This window comes from Centruroides sculpturatus, unplaced genomic scaffold (assembly GCF_000671375.1).
Source record: "Centruroides sculpturatus isolate CEXI.00-Female unplaced genomic scaffold, Cexi_2.0 scaffold490, whole genome shotgun sequence".
Taxonomy (NCBI): domain Eukaryota; kingdom Metazoa; phylum Arthropoda; class Arachnida; order Scorpiones; family Buthidae; genus Centruroides; species Centruroides sculpturatus.
This window is the reverse complement of record NW_019384667.1, coordinates 503,437-519,299: the sequence shown is the minus strand read 5'-3', so window position 1 is coordinate 519,299 and position 15,863 is coordinate 503,437. Positions and strand designations below refer to the sequence as shown.

Here is a 15,863-nt window from a genome sequence, read left to right as displayed (position 1 = left end):
ATTCTTTAGAATTTCTCATTGTAAAATGAAACGATGACGTCAAATTGACGTAAAACGAACAGGCCCATAATTTTAATAATTTAAAGCGCCCCCTGTTTTTTTTAACTTGTGCGAAAATTTCTCGCGGTTTTTAACTTTAAAGCGCTAAACTTTTGTTAATTTATCATCTAGGAAAAAAAATACTATTTTTAGCACATTTTTTAAATAAATTAATTATCGTTTACCGGTTTTATTATCGAAAGAAAGAAAGAAAAAAAAAAAAACAAACAGAAAAGACGAGAAACTTGTTAGACGTCGAGAAAATTCCAAACAAGAGATTCAATCAATCAAGAAGTGATTCTGAATGATGGATAATTAAATAGTAAAAGGAAAGGAAAAAAAATTGACTTTTTCACTTCTGTTTTTCTTGGAAGAAACTCAAAATGTTAGCTAAATAAAAAAAAAGAAACAAGAAAATTTTTTGAGCCGGGAGTTTGAAAAATTAAATTTACTCAAGCAATGTATATTAAATTTGGAAGAAGGATTGACAGGTAAGTTGAATTATACAATATAGCTTTTAATACAAGTTTTAACCTTAAAAAAATGGCACCTAGATGAAAATATTTTAAAATTTCTCGTACATTTTATCAAATGCAATAAAATATTCTCAAATAATTAGATTTTTCTTTTCCCATTCGGAAAAAAAAATCATCAAAAATTCAAGAATAAACTGTAGAAACTGTATAAGAATTAGATATTTTGAATTGAATGAAATTCCTAAAATAAGGGGCGCATCTTTATTGTTTTGGGTTGCTAGAGAATTCCCAATAGTTTGTTTATGGAAACCAAAAGCTACTTTTGTATTGTTTGTTTATAGAGACCGATATTGTACTTATTCATCGATACACACATACAAACTAGGAGACATTAAAACAAGCTATTTTCCAATTTCATACACATAACTTCATATGTTAAAGGTTTATATTCGGCATATTTTACGTTATTAACAAGATAATAGAATTGTTTTGTATTCCGTAATCACGTGATTTGTGAAGCCCGTTATTACAATCGATTTTATAAATCCCACTACTACAGCAACACATCTTAAATATTAAGAAATTCTAGAAAATTTAATTTATTTAATTCTTAATTTACCAAGCCATATTCTTGTTTTTAGCGACTTATTAAACAAAGTAAAACTAATTAACACGTAGCACCATCTGTTGTTCAGAAAATTAACTATGGTTTTCTAGAAAAGCTACTGCCCTCTGTCGAACTCCCCAGGAATTATTACTATTTTTTTTAATAAAATGTTTTATTTCGATAATTATAAATTTTAACTTCCCATTCGATTAAAAAATAAATAAATAAAAAATGGGGGCGAAGTTCTCCGGCGTGCATTTATCGATTGAATAAAAATTCCGGCTTTTTGATCGGGACGCATTTCCGCCACGCTTAATTAAATTCCTTACGAAAGTTATTAATTTGTATTCGCAGCCGAATGAGAAATTTTTCATTTCTCAAACCGAAGTTTTCTTTACGCCTCTTACATTAGCACAGTAAACAATTTCCACTTAATTTACAGAAATTCGCACGAGAAATTTAAAAATTCCTCGCAATCATTTATAATCCCGATCTAACGTAATTTATTACTCCGCTATTCATTTTACAAATCAAAAACATTTAAAAAAAAAACCAGATGGCGCAACGTCTCTAATCGTTCCACCTATCAAAAGTTACGTTAAATAATTCGAGATAACGTCAAAAAAACATTTATATAACTCGCACAACCGCCGTCAGATGGCTTTAATATAATTTATTTAAGAAAATTTTTACTTAGAATTTCAATTAACAACGAATTTTTTTTCCTGTTTAAAACCTTTAGACAGTTAAAATTAATTAATCCTATTAATGTCCGCCTAACGCAGGTTTTGTATCGTTTGCCTCCATCTATCGTCAGCCGAATAAACTAAAATTAACAAATGGTCTGACTCGAGTACGATCGAAACAGCAGCAACTATTAAGACATTTATTTTATTTTAAATCTTTATTTGTTTAAGGAAACATTTACAAGCAGCTACATCAAATAAAAACGAGATTTTTTAGGTTTTATATGGTTGTCCGTGCTGCAGTAATATTTTATTTCACTATCTGTATGGACCGTTACGTTAGTTACGATCCATAATGTGCCTTGTCAGTATAAATGTTTGTGTGGTCACGTGCTAAACTCCCCTTTTCATACGTTCCCATTTTTCGATAAACGAATAAATCATTTTTCCTTTCATGATTGTCCGTCAACGCGTTCATTCAGTAGCAAAGTTCAACACACACATTAATAAATCCCCATTTTTACCAATAGAATTTCTATTACTCCATAAAAAAAATAAGTAAACTCATCCAAAACGTGTGTATTGTGTGTATGTATATACACAGGTCAGGTCAGGTCAAGTCACTTTCATAAGGTCTTATAAATATTAACTATGTCTGCAGTTATATAATAAAACTGGAATTTATTTTAAAATATATATATATATATGTNTTAAATGCGCTGGCTCTGAATTTCTTGTTTGAAAAAATGAGATGGCGCTTAAAATTATAGGTTGATACGGTAATTTGCACACTTTTACGTAAATTTGACGTCATTCTTTAGAATTTCTCATTGTAAAATGAAACGATGACGTCAAATTGACGTAAAACGAACAGGCCCATAATTTTAATAATTTAAAGCGCCCCCTGTTTTTTTTAACTTGTGCGAAAATTTCTCGCGGTTTTTAACTTTAAAGCGCTAAACTTTTGTTAATTTATCATCTAGGAAAAAAAATACTATTTTTAGCACATTTTTTAAATAAATTAATTATCGTTTACCGGTTTTATTATCGAAAGAAAGAAAGAAAAAAAAAAAAACAAACAGAAAAGACGAGAAACTTGTTAGACGTCGAGAAAATTCCAAACAAGAGATTCAATCAATCAAGAAGTGATTCTGAATGATGGATAATTAAATAGTAAAAGGAAAGGAAAAAAAATTGACTTTTTCACTTCTGTTTTTCTTGGAAGAAACTCAAAATGTTAGCTAAATAAAAAAAAAGAAACAAGAAAATTTTTTGAGCCGGGAGTTTGAAAAATTAAATTTACTCAAGCAATGTATATTAAATTTGGAAGAAGGATTGACAGGTAAGTTGAATTATACAATATAGCTTTTAATACAAGTTTTAACCTTAAAAAAATGGCACCTAGATGAAAATATTTTAAAATTTCTCGTACATTTTATCAAATGCAATAAAATATTCTCAAATAATTAGATTTTTCTTTTTCCATTCGGAAAAAAAAAATCATCAAAAATTCAAGAATAAACTGTAGAAACTGTATAAGAATTAGATATTTTGAATTGAATGAAATTCCTAAAATAAGGGGCGCATCTTTATTGTTTTGGGTTGCTAGAGAATTCCCAATAGTTTGTTTATGGAAACCAAAAGCTACTTTTGTATTGTTTGTTTATAGAGACCGATATTGTACTTATTCATCGATACACACATACAAACTAGGAGACATTAAAACAAGCTATTTTCCAATTTCATACACATAACTTCATATGTTAAAGGTTTATATTCGGCATATTTTACGTTATTAACAAGATAATAGAATTGTTTTGTATTCCGTAATCACGTGATTTGTGAAGCCCGTTATTACAATCGATTTTATAAATCCCACTACTACAGCAACACATCTTAAATATTAAGAAATTCTAGAAAATTTAATTTATTTAATTCTTAATTTACCAAGCCATATTCTTGTTTTTAGCGACTTATTAAACAAAGTAAAACTAATTAACACGTAGCACCATCTGTTGTTCAGAAAATTAACTATGGTTTTCTAGAAAAGCTACTGCCCTCTGTCGAACTCCCCAGGAATTATTACTATTTTTTTTAATAAAATGTTTTATTTCGATAATTATAAATTTTAACTTCCCATTCGATTAAAAAATAAATAAATAAAAAATGGGGGCGAAGTTCTCCGGCGTGCATTTATCGATTGAATAAAAATTCCGGCTTTTTGATCGGGACGCATTTCCGCCACGCTTAATTAAATTCCTTACGAAAGTTATTAATTTGTATTCGCAGCCGAATGAGAAATTTTTCATTTCTCAAACCGAAGTTTTCTTTACGCCTCTTACATTAGCACAGTAAACAATTTCCACTTAATTTACAGAAATTCGCACGAGAAATTTAAAAATTCCTCGCAATCATTTATAATCCCGATCTAACGTAATTTATTACTCCGCTATTCATTTTACAAATCAAAAACATTAAAAAAAAAAAAAAAAAAACAGATGGCGCAACGTCTCTAATCGTTCCACCTATCAAAAGTTACGTTAAATAATTCGAGATAACGTCAAAAAAACATTTATATAACTCGCACAACCGCCGTCAGATGGCGTAATGGCTTAAGGCTACGAAACTTAAAAAAAAAAAAAAACACGCTACGTCNCTAATCGTTCCACCTATCAAAAGTTACGTTAAATAATTCGAGATAACGTCAAAAAAACATTTATATAACTCGCACAACCGCCGTCAGATGGCGTAATGGCTTAAGGCTACGAAACTTAAAAAAAAAAAAAAAAACACGCTACGTCACACCAATATCGATACGTAATTCGTAACTCACAAATCAAGTGCTATTCTGGCCAATTGTACTATTTGACGTCATCGACACGTTCGGTGGTGAAGTGACGTGGGGAACCGATGACGAAAGATCGCGCGCTCCACCCCAGGGTGGTGGAAGTTTTAAAGAATGATTTCAGACCAAATTTTCTGTACATTTATTTCAGGATCGTCAGACATATACATAGTATAAAGCTTCTGCACGCGTTGGTACGAAAGAATGACTTGGAGGAAATGCCAGATTTCGACCTCACCTCTACACTTTTTGCAGATCCAACAGAAAAAAAAATTGGCTTTTAATAGAATTTTGTCGGTCGTCCATTTCTTGTTTTCTTCTTTTCTTTCTTTGTATTTTTTTTTTTTTTTGTTAATGGGTCGTTTCCAGAATGACGCATCGGGTCATGCTGAGAAACAAATACATTTCGGCATAACACGGTCACGATACATGGGTACAAACAACCATTTTTAAATTAAATGGATGTGGGTGGGCGGAAGGAGAGAGGACCTCCCCTCCCTGTTTACGGCGGACGTTACAGAACTTCAGCCAGGTGCTGTACATCCGGAAACTTGTACAAATTAAACAAAAATATACCATGGCCTCGAGGGAAACAACTCCCGAAATTCCTATTAGGTAATAATAATAATAATAAACACCCTGTCAATAGGGTTAACACTATGCTGGCATTTTCTTTTTTAATTATCTACAAGAGATCTTTCTTACGATTTGATGGGTGGAGTTTTCTTCTGCTTGAAAGCATTGTTTTTTTTTCTGGAGATCACATGTGCTGTTTATTATGAACTTCTTTGTTTTTAATATATTCTCGTGCCCGACGATTGTTTTTTTTTTGGTGAAGGTAGATATTATTTTTATTTATTTTTTTCTTTTTCTTACGTCACGTTCTTATCTACGCACCCGTCCGACGTGGCACGCCGTCCGTTTATAGTGTTTTCTTACATCCTTCACGCACTCACGCACACGCACACACATTCGAGGCCCCGACAATATGATAAATAAATAGTAACAGAAGTTTTGGATGTGTGTTCGCCTCTTGGGAACCTTTCTTCTCTTCTTTTCTTTTGTCTCATCACATTCCACAGTTCCTTTCGTGTGTTCGAAAATTCGTAATGCGACTACTCGCACCTTCGAAATTAGCTGCAGATTTTGGGCCCGGCACGTATCGGTGGTGGTGGTTTTCTTTGTTTGTTTGTTTCTTTCTTTTTCTTCTGTCTGCCCGAATTTGGGCAGGCGACAAGGCAACGCCCAAATACTTTAAAATTTTTTATTTTCTTTTATTTTATTTTCTGCACACGGTGCAACAACGATTACTATGATTTAGTGAACGAATGAGTGGCACTACTACCGAAATCCGAAATGTCTTGAGAGCACTCGTAGAGAACGTCGGCTACGATCGAAGCTACACCCTGATCTAAAATTTGGGACATGACTAAGGCCAGCAGTCGCTGGTGGTGTTGTAGAAAGAGCGGTTTGTTTTCCGGTATCCGTGCCAGGCAGCGCAGGGTACCGGCCGCTCTGCGCACCATGTCCAGCGTGGTACCCATCAATTCGGGGTTCTTTCGGAGCGCGTTGATGCCTTGAGTGTTGGCCACCTGCAATGCGTTCTGCTCGGCCTGCTCGACGAACAGGATCAGCTGCGAGATGCAAGATCCCTGCGTGACTATGGATCGCGTGACCGTGCCGTCCGCCTGAGCCAGGTTAGACAAGAGGACGACGGAGAACTCGCGCAACACCTGATCCTCGTTGTAGTTGAGGAATCGAGACAGCAGGGAGAAGAGTCTTTCGATGCGTGACCACGGCGGTGTTGCTAGTAACAGATCCACGTTACCGTCGAGGATCGACAGTTTGCAGAGTGCTTCCAGAGACAGACGTTGAGGCGAAAGGACGGAGTGAGGTGGCTGCGAAGGAAGTGGATCCTGAGCGTACGTCGACGGACACACGGCCCAATGCAGTAGTCCGTCCAGAAGAGGAAGACTGATCTCTTCCGGATAGGGGGCCAAATCTAGCTGGCCGGTAATGTTGGCCAACGTAACTAGGGTGTTCTCTCTCAACATGTGAAGCATGTCCCACCACCACTCTCGCTTACTACTTAAGCTACTACAAGAGTCTGAGGCGGAGGGATTCTCCAATTCTTCTTCCTGGTCGTAATGCTGCTGAGAGACTTTCTTCAACGAATGGTGATGATGCAACAACAACAGACGACCCATCAACAGTAAAAATCCCGCGTGCTTAGACATTTCGGCATCGTTGCCGGGAACGAACGACAAATTTCGGAACAGCGTAGACAGACACAAACAACGTCGCGTCAGAGATATCTGAGAATCGGTGATGACACACAAAGACGGCTCGTCTCGGTTGTACGCCTCGTCCTCCATGTCCTCCAGGTGGAGGCGCTTTCTAGGGTATGACGTCTCGCGGATTTTCGGATATTCGTCGTCCTTCATGGGTTCCAAAACCGGCTTCTTGTCATCCTCGTCGTCTTCCTCCTCCTCGTTTTGATTTTCCTTTGACGATTCCTCCTCCTTCGGCTCTTGCTTGATGTCGTCCTCCTTGCGCTCCTCCGAGTGTTCTGACTCGTCCTTATTCTCCACCACGCACTGCATGTTCTCTAAAACGGGGATCTCTCTGTCACTGCTGGAGGACGACGCCACCGATTTGTTTGATTCTTCGGGGAGGTCCGAATCATCCGAACATCTGGATTCGCTTCTCTCGGATTTCACCACGTCTTCCAAAACGCGAACAAACTTTACATAACTGTGTGTGTTCTCAAAATACGTCTGAATGTGGCAGGTCATGTCGCCTCCTCCCAGATGCCAGTGTCCCATTCCGCTCTCGAAACCCTCGTAGCAGTCCCAGGCCCTTTCGGGGTCGAGGAGAAAGAGGCTCTCGTCATTCTTCGTCTTAACCGTTTTACCACATCTTGTCCTTTGAGTGAAGTTCTCCTTGTCGAGGATGACGGTCTTGTCGCTATTGTCTATCTGCGATATGGGAATCGGTCCACTGACCTTAAACTTGTCATAGGGACCGTGACTCGTTTCGTACCACTTTCTGTCGCACAACCGCTCCTGCTCGTCCTCCGGATCTGGATCCATGTGATACCTGGTCTCGTAGCCCACTTCCAGATCACCTGTCAGTCCGAATATCAGTTTCAGGCATCGTCGGTAGTGTTCTAGAAGCACTTCCAGAAGACCCGGCAGGTGGCTCAGGCCGAAATACAAAACAGTGTTGTCATCGTACAGCAAGACGGAGAGAACGTCTAGGGCCCACGTGCTCTCGGCCAGGAGGCCCGACTTCAGCGCCATCATGATCCTCCAGGCCTCCAGGGGAGTGACATCCTTGGATGAGATCCTTCTTCGCTTGGTCATCAGAGGAATCGTCGCCTCCACGCTCTCCTGTGGAAAGATGATCTCCTTGCGTCCCGGTGTCTGCAAGAACTGAGGCTGTTGAGATATTCCCGGTGATGGCTGAAAACACAAAATGTCTCTTAGGTAAAAAAACCAACCAATTACAATACAAGAGAGAAAAATTTAGGAAACTTACGGCAACTTTGTTAGGAGGAATATACATTCTGTCTCTACCATACATGGGTTTACCGGGTAACGAAGGAGAATAACTTCCCATATGTGGATGATAAGATTCGGATTGAGGCGGTGCGTAGTGTGACCACGTGTTGGGACCTTCGGGTCTGGTGTTATCCCATCCGTCTCTCTGGGGATGAGGATAGACAGACTGGTACTGACGGTACTGGGTCTCTCTTGACCAACCTAATAAATAGGCAACGTAATACTTAATTTACGTCACACCATATTTTTGCTGCAACTTTAAAAACACACCACTTTTCCCCAACATTTGCCTTATTTAATACAGAATAACAAACACAACATAAAAATGAAAGCTTAGTTCATAAGGGGAGAGGAATCGCCAGAAAAGAGTGCATTACGTCAAAAGTGACCTTCTTAGTGTGCATTCTCATGATGTAACCTAATTGTGTACCAAATTTCAACTTTTGACTCCTAACCATTTGGGCTCTGTGATTATTATTATTATTAGCAACCCATCTCGATTATATATATAGATTAGCAACATCAAATGTGCCTAGGTAGATGCCATTGAAGATAAATGTCGAAAGAGATAAACATTGGCTTAAAACACTCAAAAAATTTCAGGTTCATTGGTAAAGTTGAACGAGTTAAATGAGAATGACGTCATCTTTATTCTTACTTTCATTTATAACAAAATGGCTGTTACAAATATCACCAATGCAGTTATTTGTATCATTACACCTTTTAATCCACAATTTGTATACTTGAGTACATTTATAAACGTCGATATTGCCCACCTCCATTTTTTTCACAAACTAACTCATTCCTTTGTCAATTTCGTTTAAAATGTCATTGGAATAGGACACGCACATCGGGCCAAAAACTTTTAGTAACCAAATCTGTATAAAAATTCTACTCTGTGGTTATGTTTCATACTCGTCATCGGTTCTGCTGGGCCCAAAATGGAATGGAGTGCAACCACCCACGAAAACTTCTGAAGGTAAGGTCTGAACATGAATCTGGATGGCTCCCAGCTAAGGAATTTAACCATTTCTGTGAAGGAGGAAGGCTGCCGGGAAGGGGTTTTTTAAATTGGAAACTGGCCCCTATTAGGTGTTAGATATGCTAATAAAATTGGCCAACCCGATGGCCAAACAAAGCAGTGGTTTTGGGTTTGTTGCTGGGAAGTGTCTAATTGATCTTTACCAAAAGTACAATCTGCAAAAGGTTTGAAATAAATGAAAATTTGCAGACTGTTGCTTTATAATTCAATCACAAATTTTAGTCTGTTTTGAAATTATTATTTGAATCTAAACACTTACATTTAATAAATCTAGAAATATTTTAAATTTAATTTTTCTACAATATCATACCTTGCTGAATTGCAGGAGAGGTAGACATCGGCATCATGTGGGAACTGCGATAACCATACTGACTACGATCTGTTTGGAATAGAAAATTTGTAAGAACATATATGTGGCTTCACAAAATACAAAATTTACATTAATTTGCTTTTATTTAATTCAGATAATGTAGGTATAGATTACACTAAAAAAAGTAATTGCATTGATACCAAAAATTCTGCATAAAAAAAAAAAGAATTCGAGAAATACTCCAAATCTACCACTGACAGAGCTGTACCGAATCTACCATTTTCTGAAACTTTTTAATTAACTTGCTTGTGTTTATATTGTTTTATTCTGACAGTTGATCTTTTATCTCATTATTGGTCTTGTTAACAATTAAACACACTTCTTACATGACCATTGACTGGCTGTTACTTCACTTTACTCTTGACCATTTGCTTGACAAAACAATCTCAACACAATCCAAATAATTACTATTTTAAACTTGCATCCAATTGTAAACTTTAGTATTTCTCGTTGAATTTTTAAGATTTTCATCCTCTGTAAAATTTAAAAAACTCTGCTAAAAATCTGAATGTCCGCCAAATCATCTTTCTGTATAGAAAATTTCCTCCTATAGTTCTTCAAAAACAAATACACGAGTAATTTCTTCTAAATGCTAAATAAATGCTTCTTGTAAATGCCAATTATGTGATTTAGCATTGACCCAAAATTGCCTTTCCTAGATTTTCCGAAAATACCCGTAAAATATATCTTTGTTCTTGTATGTCATATTTCAAAACTTCGAAATGTTAAAAAGTAAAACAGAATTGACAGAAACATAAGCTAACAGAATGCAAAAGACACACAGATGTATATAAAAATCTTCAAGGCTTTGTGCACGACAAAACAATTTGTACCTCAAAATACACTCAATAAAAGCAAGGACAACCGCAAAGACCTTTGTGTTTCTTCTACATGTGAAATTTAAAAAATTTTCTATTCTTTCCAAACAAAATTCTGTCTGCATAAAAACCAGAAAATATGATATTACTTAGAAATGTTCTTTATTTTTTTCTCAAAAACACTGTAAACAAATAAATTTGTTACAAAGACGATTTTTTGAGACTTTTTAATAAAATACTCCTTGTTTAAACCACTTTTACTTTTAGCAGCAGATAGGGAATGAAACCAGGGCTACTCAAAGGTATTGCTTGGGATGAAAATAGAGAAGAAAGATGATTTAAAGGAAAAGGCTGAAGGTGAAATTATAAAGAAGGATAGGAAAGGGGATGAAACGGAAGTCTAAAGGGCACCTGTATCGCTTTTATTTAAAACAAAATTAAAAACTTACATACAACTGTGGTAACCTTTAAATCTGTTATTCCAGTACACCAAATAGTGCATATATATATATATTTTCAGTGTCCATAGAATAATTATTTTACCTCCAGGAATAACCACCATACAAACAGAATTGTATGATGAGAATAAGGGAGGGCAAAGAATTTTTTACTAATTTTACATAAATGATTGCTTAACTAAACAAATAAAAATTCAGTATTCAACATTGATAAAGCAAAAAGAAAGAAAAAATCCAAAACTAAAGCTGGAATAAATAACTCGTAAAATCAAAAGCATTTACACACTTCTGGCAAGTGGGTTTAATAAATGAATTTACAAACATTTACAGTTTATTTTATAAGCCTGCCTTGGGTTGTGAAGTACAAAATTCCTGTAGTTTGTAGTTTCAAATCTGAGGCAGATTCAACCACTAGCAAATGATATTTATAGATATTAGAGGAGGATATAAATATCTTTCCCTGAAAAGAATCCTTCTAATTTACAATTTGAGATTTAGTCTACATCAGTAAATTTTCATCTGACGGAGAATTATTTTTCAATAAGAATGAAGATGAAATCTACCCAAAAGTCACTAGGGGGCAGCTTTTTTCAAATCTACATTTTCCAGTGCCAGTTTCCAGTAGATAAAAGCAGTTACACCCCCAGAGAAGGTATGGATGGACATAAGCAAGACATCTGTTATCACCAGTTCCTTTTTTAGAAATTATTTAGTAATTTTAATTCAAAGTATTTTGTGTTTTAAAAGGACTATTTTATACTACCGGCGACAAGTAGCCTACAAAGAAAGGTCAGTCGCTGAAAAAGTATTGTCTTAAAACATAAAAATAAAATGGTGATCCCTTTTGGGCAGATTTCGTCTTCATTCTTATTGAAATTTAGTCTACATATTATTTTCAATAATTTTTTATATATAGCATTAAGAAGTTTCCAACAAAAATTCTATATACAGAACATCACCTTCTCCAATTTATATATTTTCCAAAAGTGCCAGGAAAAGAAAAAAAATCATCATCATCATAGATCAGGGTGGCCAAATCTTGTCATGATAGGAGCCATAAAAAGCCTTTAAGAAATATGCAAGACCCACATTCTCTATTGGAACAGTTTTTTTATATCTACGTAGTAATTAAAATTCTATAGTTATCACCATTCTGTAATAGAGCCTTCACTAATATTTTACTTTACTGGTACTTTATGAGTGAATAGGTAAACATTAGTTTAATTCCTTTAACTTTGAACATACCGTTATCTTTGGATGCTCACGTGTGCGGAGGTTGAGTTGCAAGTTATTGTTACAATTCTCCCACGTATCACATTACATAATAGCCAGAAAACTTACAAAAATATTACCCATGCATAAATATTGCATACGGAGTATGTAAAAAGAAATTGTATAAGTATACCAGAGTCGCAGTTTGGCCACCGCAGTTATAGAATTTTGTAAAAGGTAATTTTATAAAAAATAACCCAAACTTTATATCTAATTAACTAGAAATTAACCGTAATAAATTTATAAATCAATAGAATCATGTTCTAATTCAATATATTCTGTTGAATGCATGTGTGTATATATCAATGATAGTATATAAAAACATTTCATTTATTAATTTTTACTTTCTGAAATTGAATGGACATCTCGTCTACCCACTTATATATTGGCAATGGTACCAAGTTTCACCAATTTTTACGAAAACAATTTGACGCAGTCACTTTCTAATGATAACGTTTAATACTTAAACAGTAAATTTCCTTAATAATTTTGAAATATCTAATTTTGAGACCAAATCTGTAATTTCTTTATACTAGGAAGTATATCGTCAATTATATTATTTGTATACTCTAAGTTGAACTATTTCTGGAAGTCATTTGGAATTACATAAAATCACATGGATTATATTCAATTTTTATTACAATTAATCAATGTGGAAATTGTATCTTAAGTGTAATATTATTTGTACGATGTAATTATTTTTCTATTCTTTTTTAATGTTTAAATTCAAAGATAGTTATTTAACAGGCAATTTGTAAATAGAAACATTTGTTGTGTAGTAAAGTTTTCACTGAAAAAATATCACTTTGCCTTCATTTTGGATATTTTCTTGGTTTACAATTCACTCGTAATGTGTCATTCTTCCAAAGATGAGCAAATTAAAGATTAAAGGAAAAAAACTATTACAATGCTAATGCTATGAAAAAATATGTTAAAAATTGTAATAAATAAAAAATTCATATAAAAGTTCCAACCTATGCAAGAGATTTTGGTTCGATACAAAGACTCAAATAACGTGTTATGGTCACAAACTGCTTACCTCCGTAAGGAGAGGGCGATGCCGCCTGCTGACTGTACGATCCGGACGAATACTGATCGGGAAGACTAGGCTTCATGAAATCCATATGACGCTTTGGAGTTGGAGGATACACCTCTCTCTGATATATGTCTCGGTTGGCGGTCGGTGGAGTCACGACTTTTGCGGGCGCCTGGGGTCCACCGTGTCCGTACATATTCTGCTGAGCAGACGAATAACCCTTTAGAAACATCGTTGAATATTAATTTTTATTTTACAATTAAATACTGTTAACTAATTACTTTAATGATGATGCATAAATCTGCAAACTAATTTTAGAAAATAATAAAAGCACCGCCCGTAGAACTCTCAAATAATTAATAAACAAAATTTTGCACGAGCATAGAAGTCGATAACAAAAATACTAATTTAAATAATAAAAAAAAAAAAAGTTATATTAAAATAAATTGCAATTAGCAAGCAATTTTATTTAGAAGATAAATAAAAAGTATTTTTTTTTTTCAGTTACTATTTTAGATGAAATATATTGGCAACAAAATTCAATCCATTTACTAGTTTCAATGTTAAGTTTCAAACAACCAAAGGGATTAAATTACCGGATTATTTCATTAAATCAGACCACAGTTTGTTTTTACATTAAGTTTTAAACTTAATATTGTTGTAATACTCTTAAACTTTTCATATTTAGATGCGTTTTTCTTGAATTTAGTATGTTCTCTGGTAAAAGTTCTACTTACTAATTCATTAGTAAATAGAATTTTCATCAGATTGCAATAAAAATGCTACTTTATATTTCTGTTATATTTCTCTTATAATTACAATTGTCAATGTATTAATTTTTGAAAAATTTACTAAATTTTATTAATAATTTGCAAAGCAATAATAATAATAATTAATCTATTATTATATAGAAAAAATAATTGATATATTTGGTCATAGAGATACTTTAATGGAGGTTCAAAATATGCCATGAGAAAACTGATTACAGCAGTAATTTTTTCTCTCTGTTTTGATAACGATATTTTACCTATGGGTATTCTGGAAAACAAAAATTAAGTCAGCAACAAAATACTTATCATATCTTGGCTGCTTTTAATTTATTCTAATGAAATCAATGGATTATTTTTCTAGAGTGGTCCAGAATATGTCATATTTCCTCAATTCTAACATGTACCATAACTCTGAAAATCAAGATCGTATGATTTCATTCTATGGATTTTTAAACAATCACTTTTATATTGTTTTCTTGACTTTACAAGTAAGAAAAAACAATATAAATGTCAAAAAACATATAATGTTTGCAGCTTCATCATGCTCTTTGGCATAACTCATTTTAACACTAAATCATATCATCATCTTGAAGGCATTTTAAACATTAAATGGTTACCAAAAAAGTTCATTCAAGCCAAAGTAACTATTTAGTTCTATTGCCAAAAAAATTTATCAATCAATGCATAACAGGACACGCAGTCTACTTGCGATGACTTTTAATCGTTGTTTTCATCCGTGAATGTAAAACACAACAGATTCTAAAACACGCCTCTACTTCGGGAAAGCAGAGACGGGTAAAGAAAGTGCAACTTAGAATCAAGGAAATAAGGTATTATTCATAACGTACTTTTTACTCTCGACATATAATAAATTTTATTACGTATGTTTTGTTTTGAAGCTCCATTAACGTTTCTTTATGATTTGACTCCAAAGTGAAATGGACGGCATTCACTTGTTTTATTCTTATGCAGTAATATGTATGATTTAAATACACAATATAACAAAATAATATTTAACAAAAATAAATAAATAAATGGAAAATTCACAAATTAAGAAAATAACGAATTACGATTTTAAACACACAACTTGGGTTAAGTTTCCTCACAATCCTTTAAATGCACGCAATTCTCTCACTCTTATTTTAGACAGTGCTACAGACATTTTTTCAAGGGCACAGGTTAGAAAGATTCTCTTTCCACTATAGGTCCACAGTGTCTTATGTATTTTTACATAAATAAAGTCTTAGGACTGAGATATACATGCTGTAGTGTTCCTCAAATTCTGAGCAGTTTAGTCCCAAGTGAAAGTGCCAAATATGTTGTAAAAGGTTAGGCTCTTAGTGAAGTAAAGAAATGTACATGTTTAAGCAAACTGGAGAAATAAATCTGATGGTTTTTGTATGTTTTCTTCAGCTAGAAAAACTATTTATATTGTACACTTTGCTTTGTTTATAAATGATCTACCAGAGTTATACTGTCATTCTGATCTTTTGAGTTTTTATCTAAATGTCACAGATGAGCTGCATTGTCTTCTATATGCAGATGATGTATTATTATTAGCAAACTCAAAGTCATCTTTACACGAGAAACTGATTTTATTATATGATGAGATATGATCTTTCTATTAATTTTCAGAAAAACAAAGGGATTGGTGTTTCGTAATGGAGGAAAACTAAATAAAACTGATAAATTTTTAATTGTTGTTTGGATATAGTAGAGAAAAGAGAGGTTGTGGCCGACGTTTTAAACACAAAAATGNTATGTTGTGTTTTGAAGCTCCATTAACATTTCTTTATGATTTGACTCCAAAGTGAAATGGACGGCATTCACTTGTTTTATTCTTATGCAGTAATATGTATGATTTAAATACACAATATAACA

The 15,863-nt window shown here is 34.0% G+C and overlaps 1 protein-coding gene across 11 annotated transcripts in view; it reads right to left on the bottom strand.

The window, feature by feature from the left end:
- Nucleotides 1-4,779: 4,779 nt before the first annotated feature.
- LOC111626671 (AT-rich interactive domain-containing protein 1B-like) overlaps nt 4,780-15,863 on the bottom strand; it is a 162,764-nt gene continuing 151,680 nt past the window's right edge. For 7 of the 11 annotated variants that reach the window (XM_023370136.1, XM_023370142.1, XM_023370140.1 and 4 more), the window contains 4 exons: nt 13,216-13,432; nt 9,569-9,637; nt 8,194-8,417; nt 4,780-8,117 (listed from right to left, as the gene is read on the bottom strand). In XM_023370136.1, coding sequence (XP_023225904.1) covers nt 5,964-8,117; nt 8,194-8,417; nt 9,569-9,637; nt 13,216-13,432 — 2,664 coding nt within the window. In that variant the 3' untranslated portion in view covers nt 4,780-5,963. The remainder of the gene's footprint in view (nt 8,118-8,193; nt 8,418-9,568; nt 9,638-13,215; nt 13,433-15,863) is intronic. The other 4 variants (XM_023370138.1, XM_023370143.1, XM_023370139.1 and 1 more) reach the window with 2 other exon arrangements.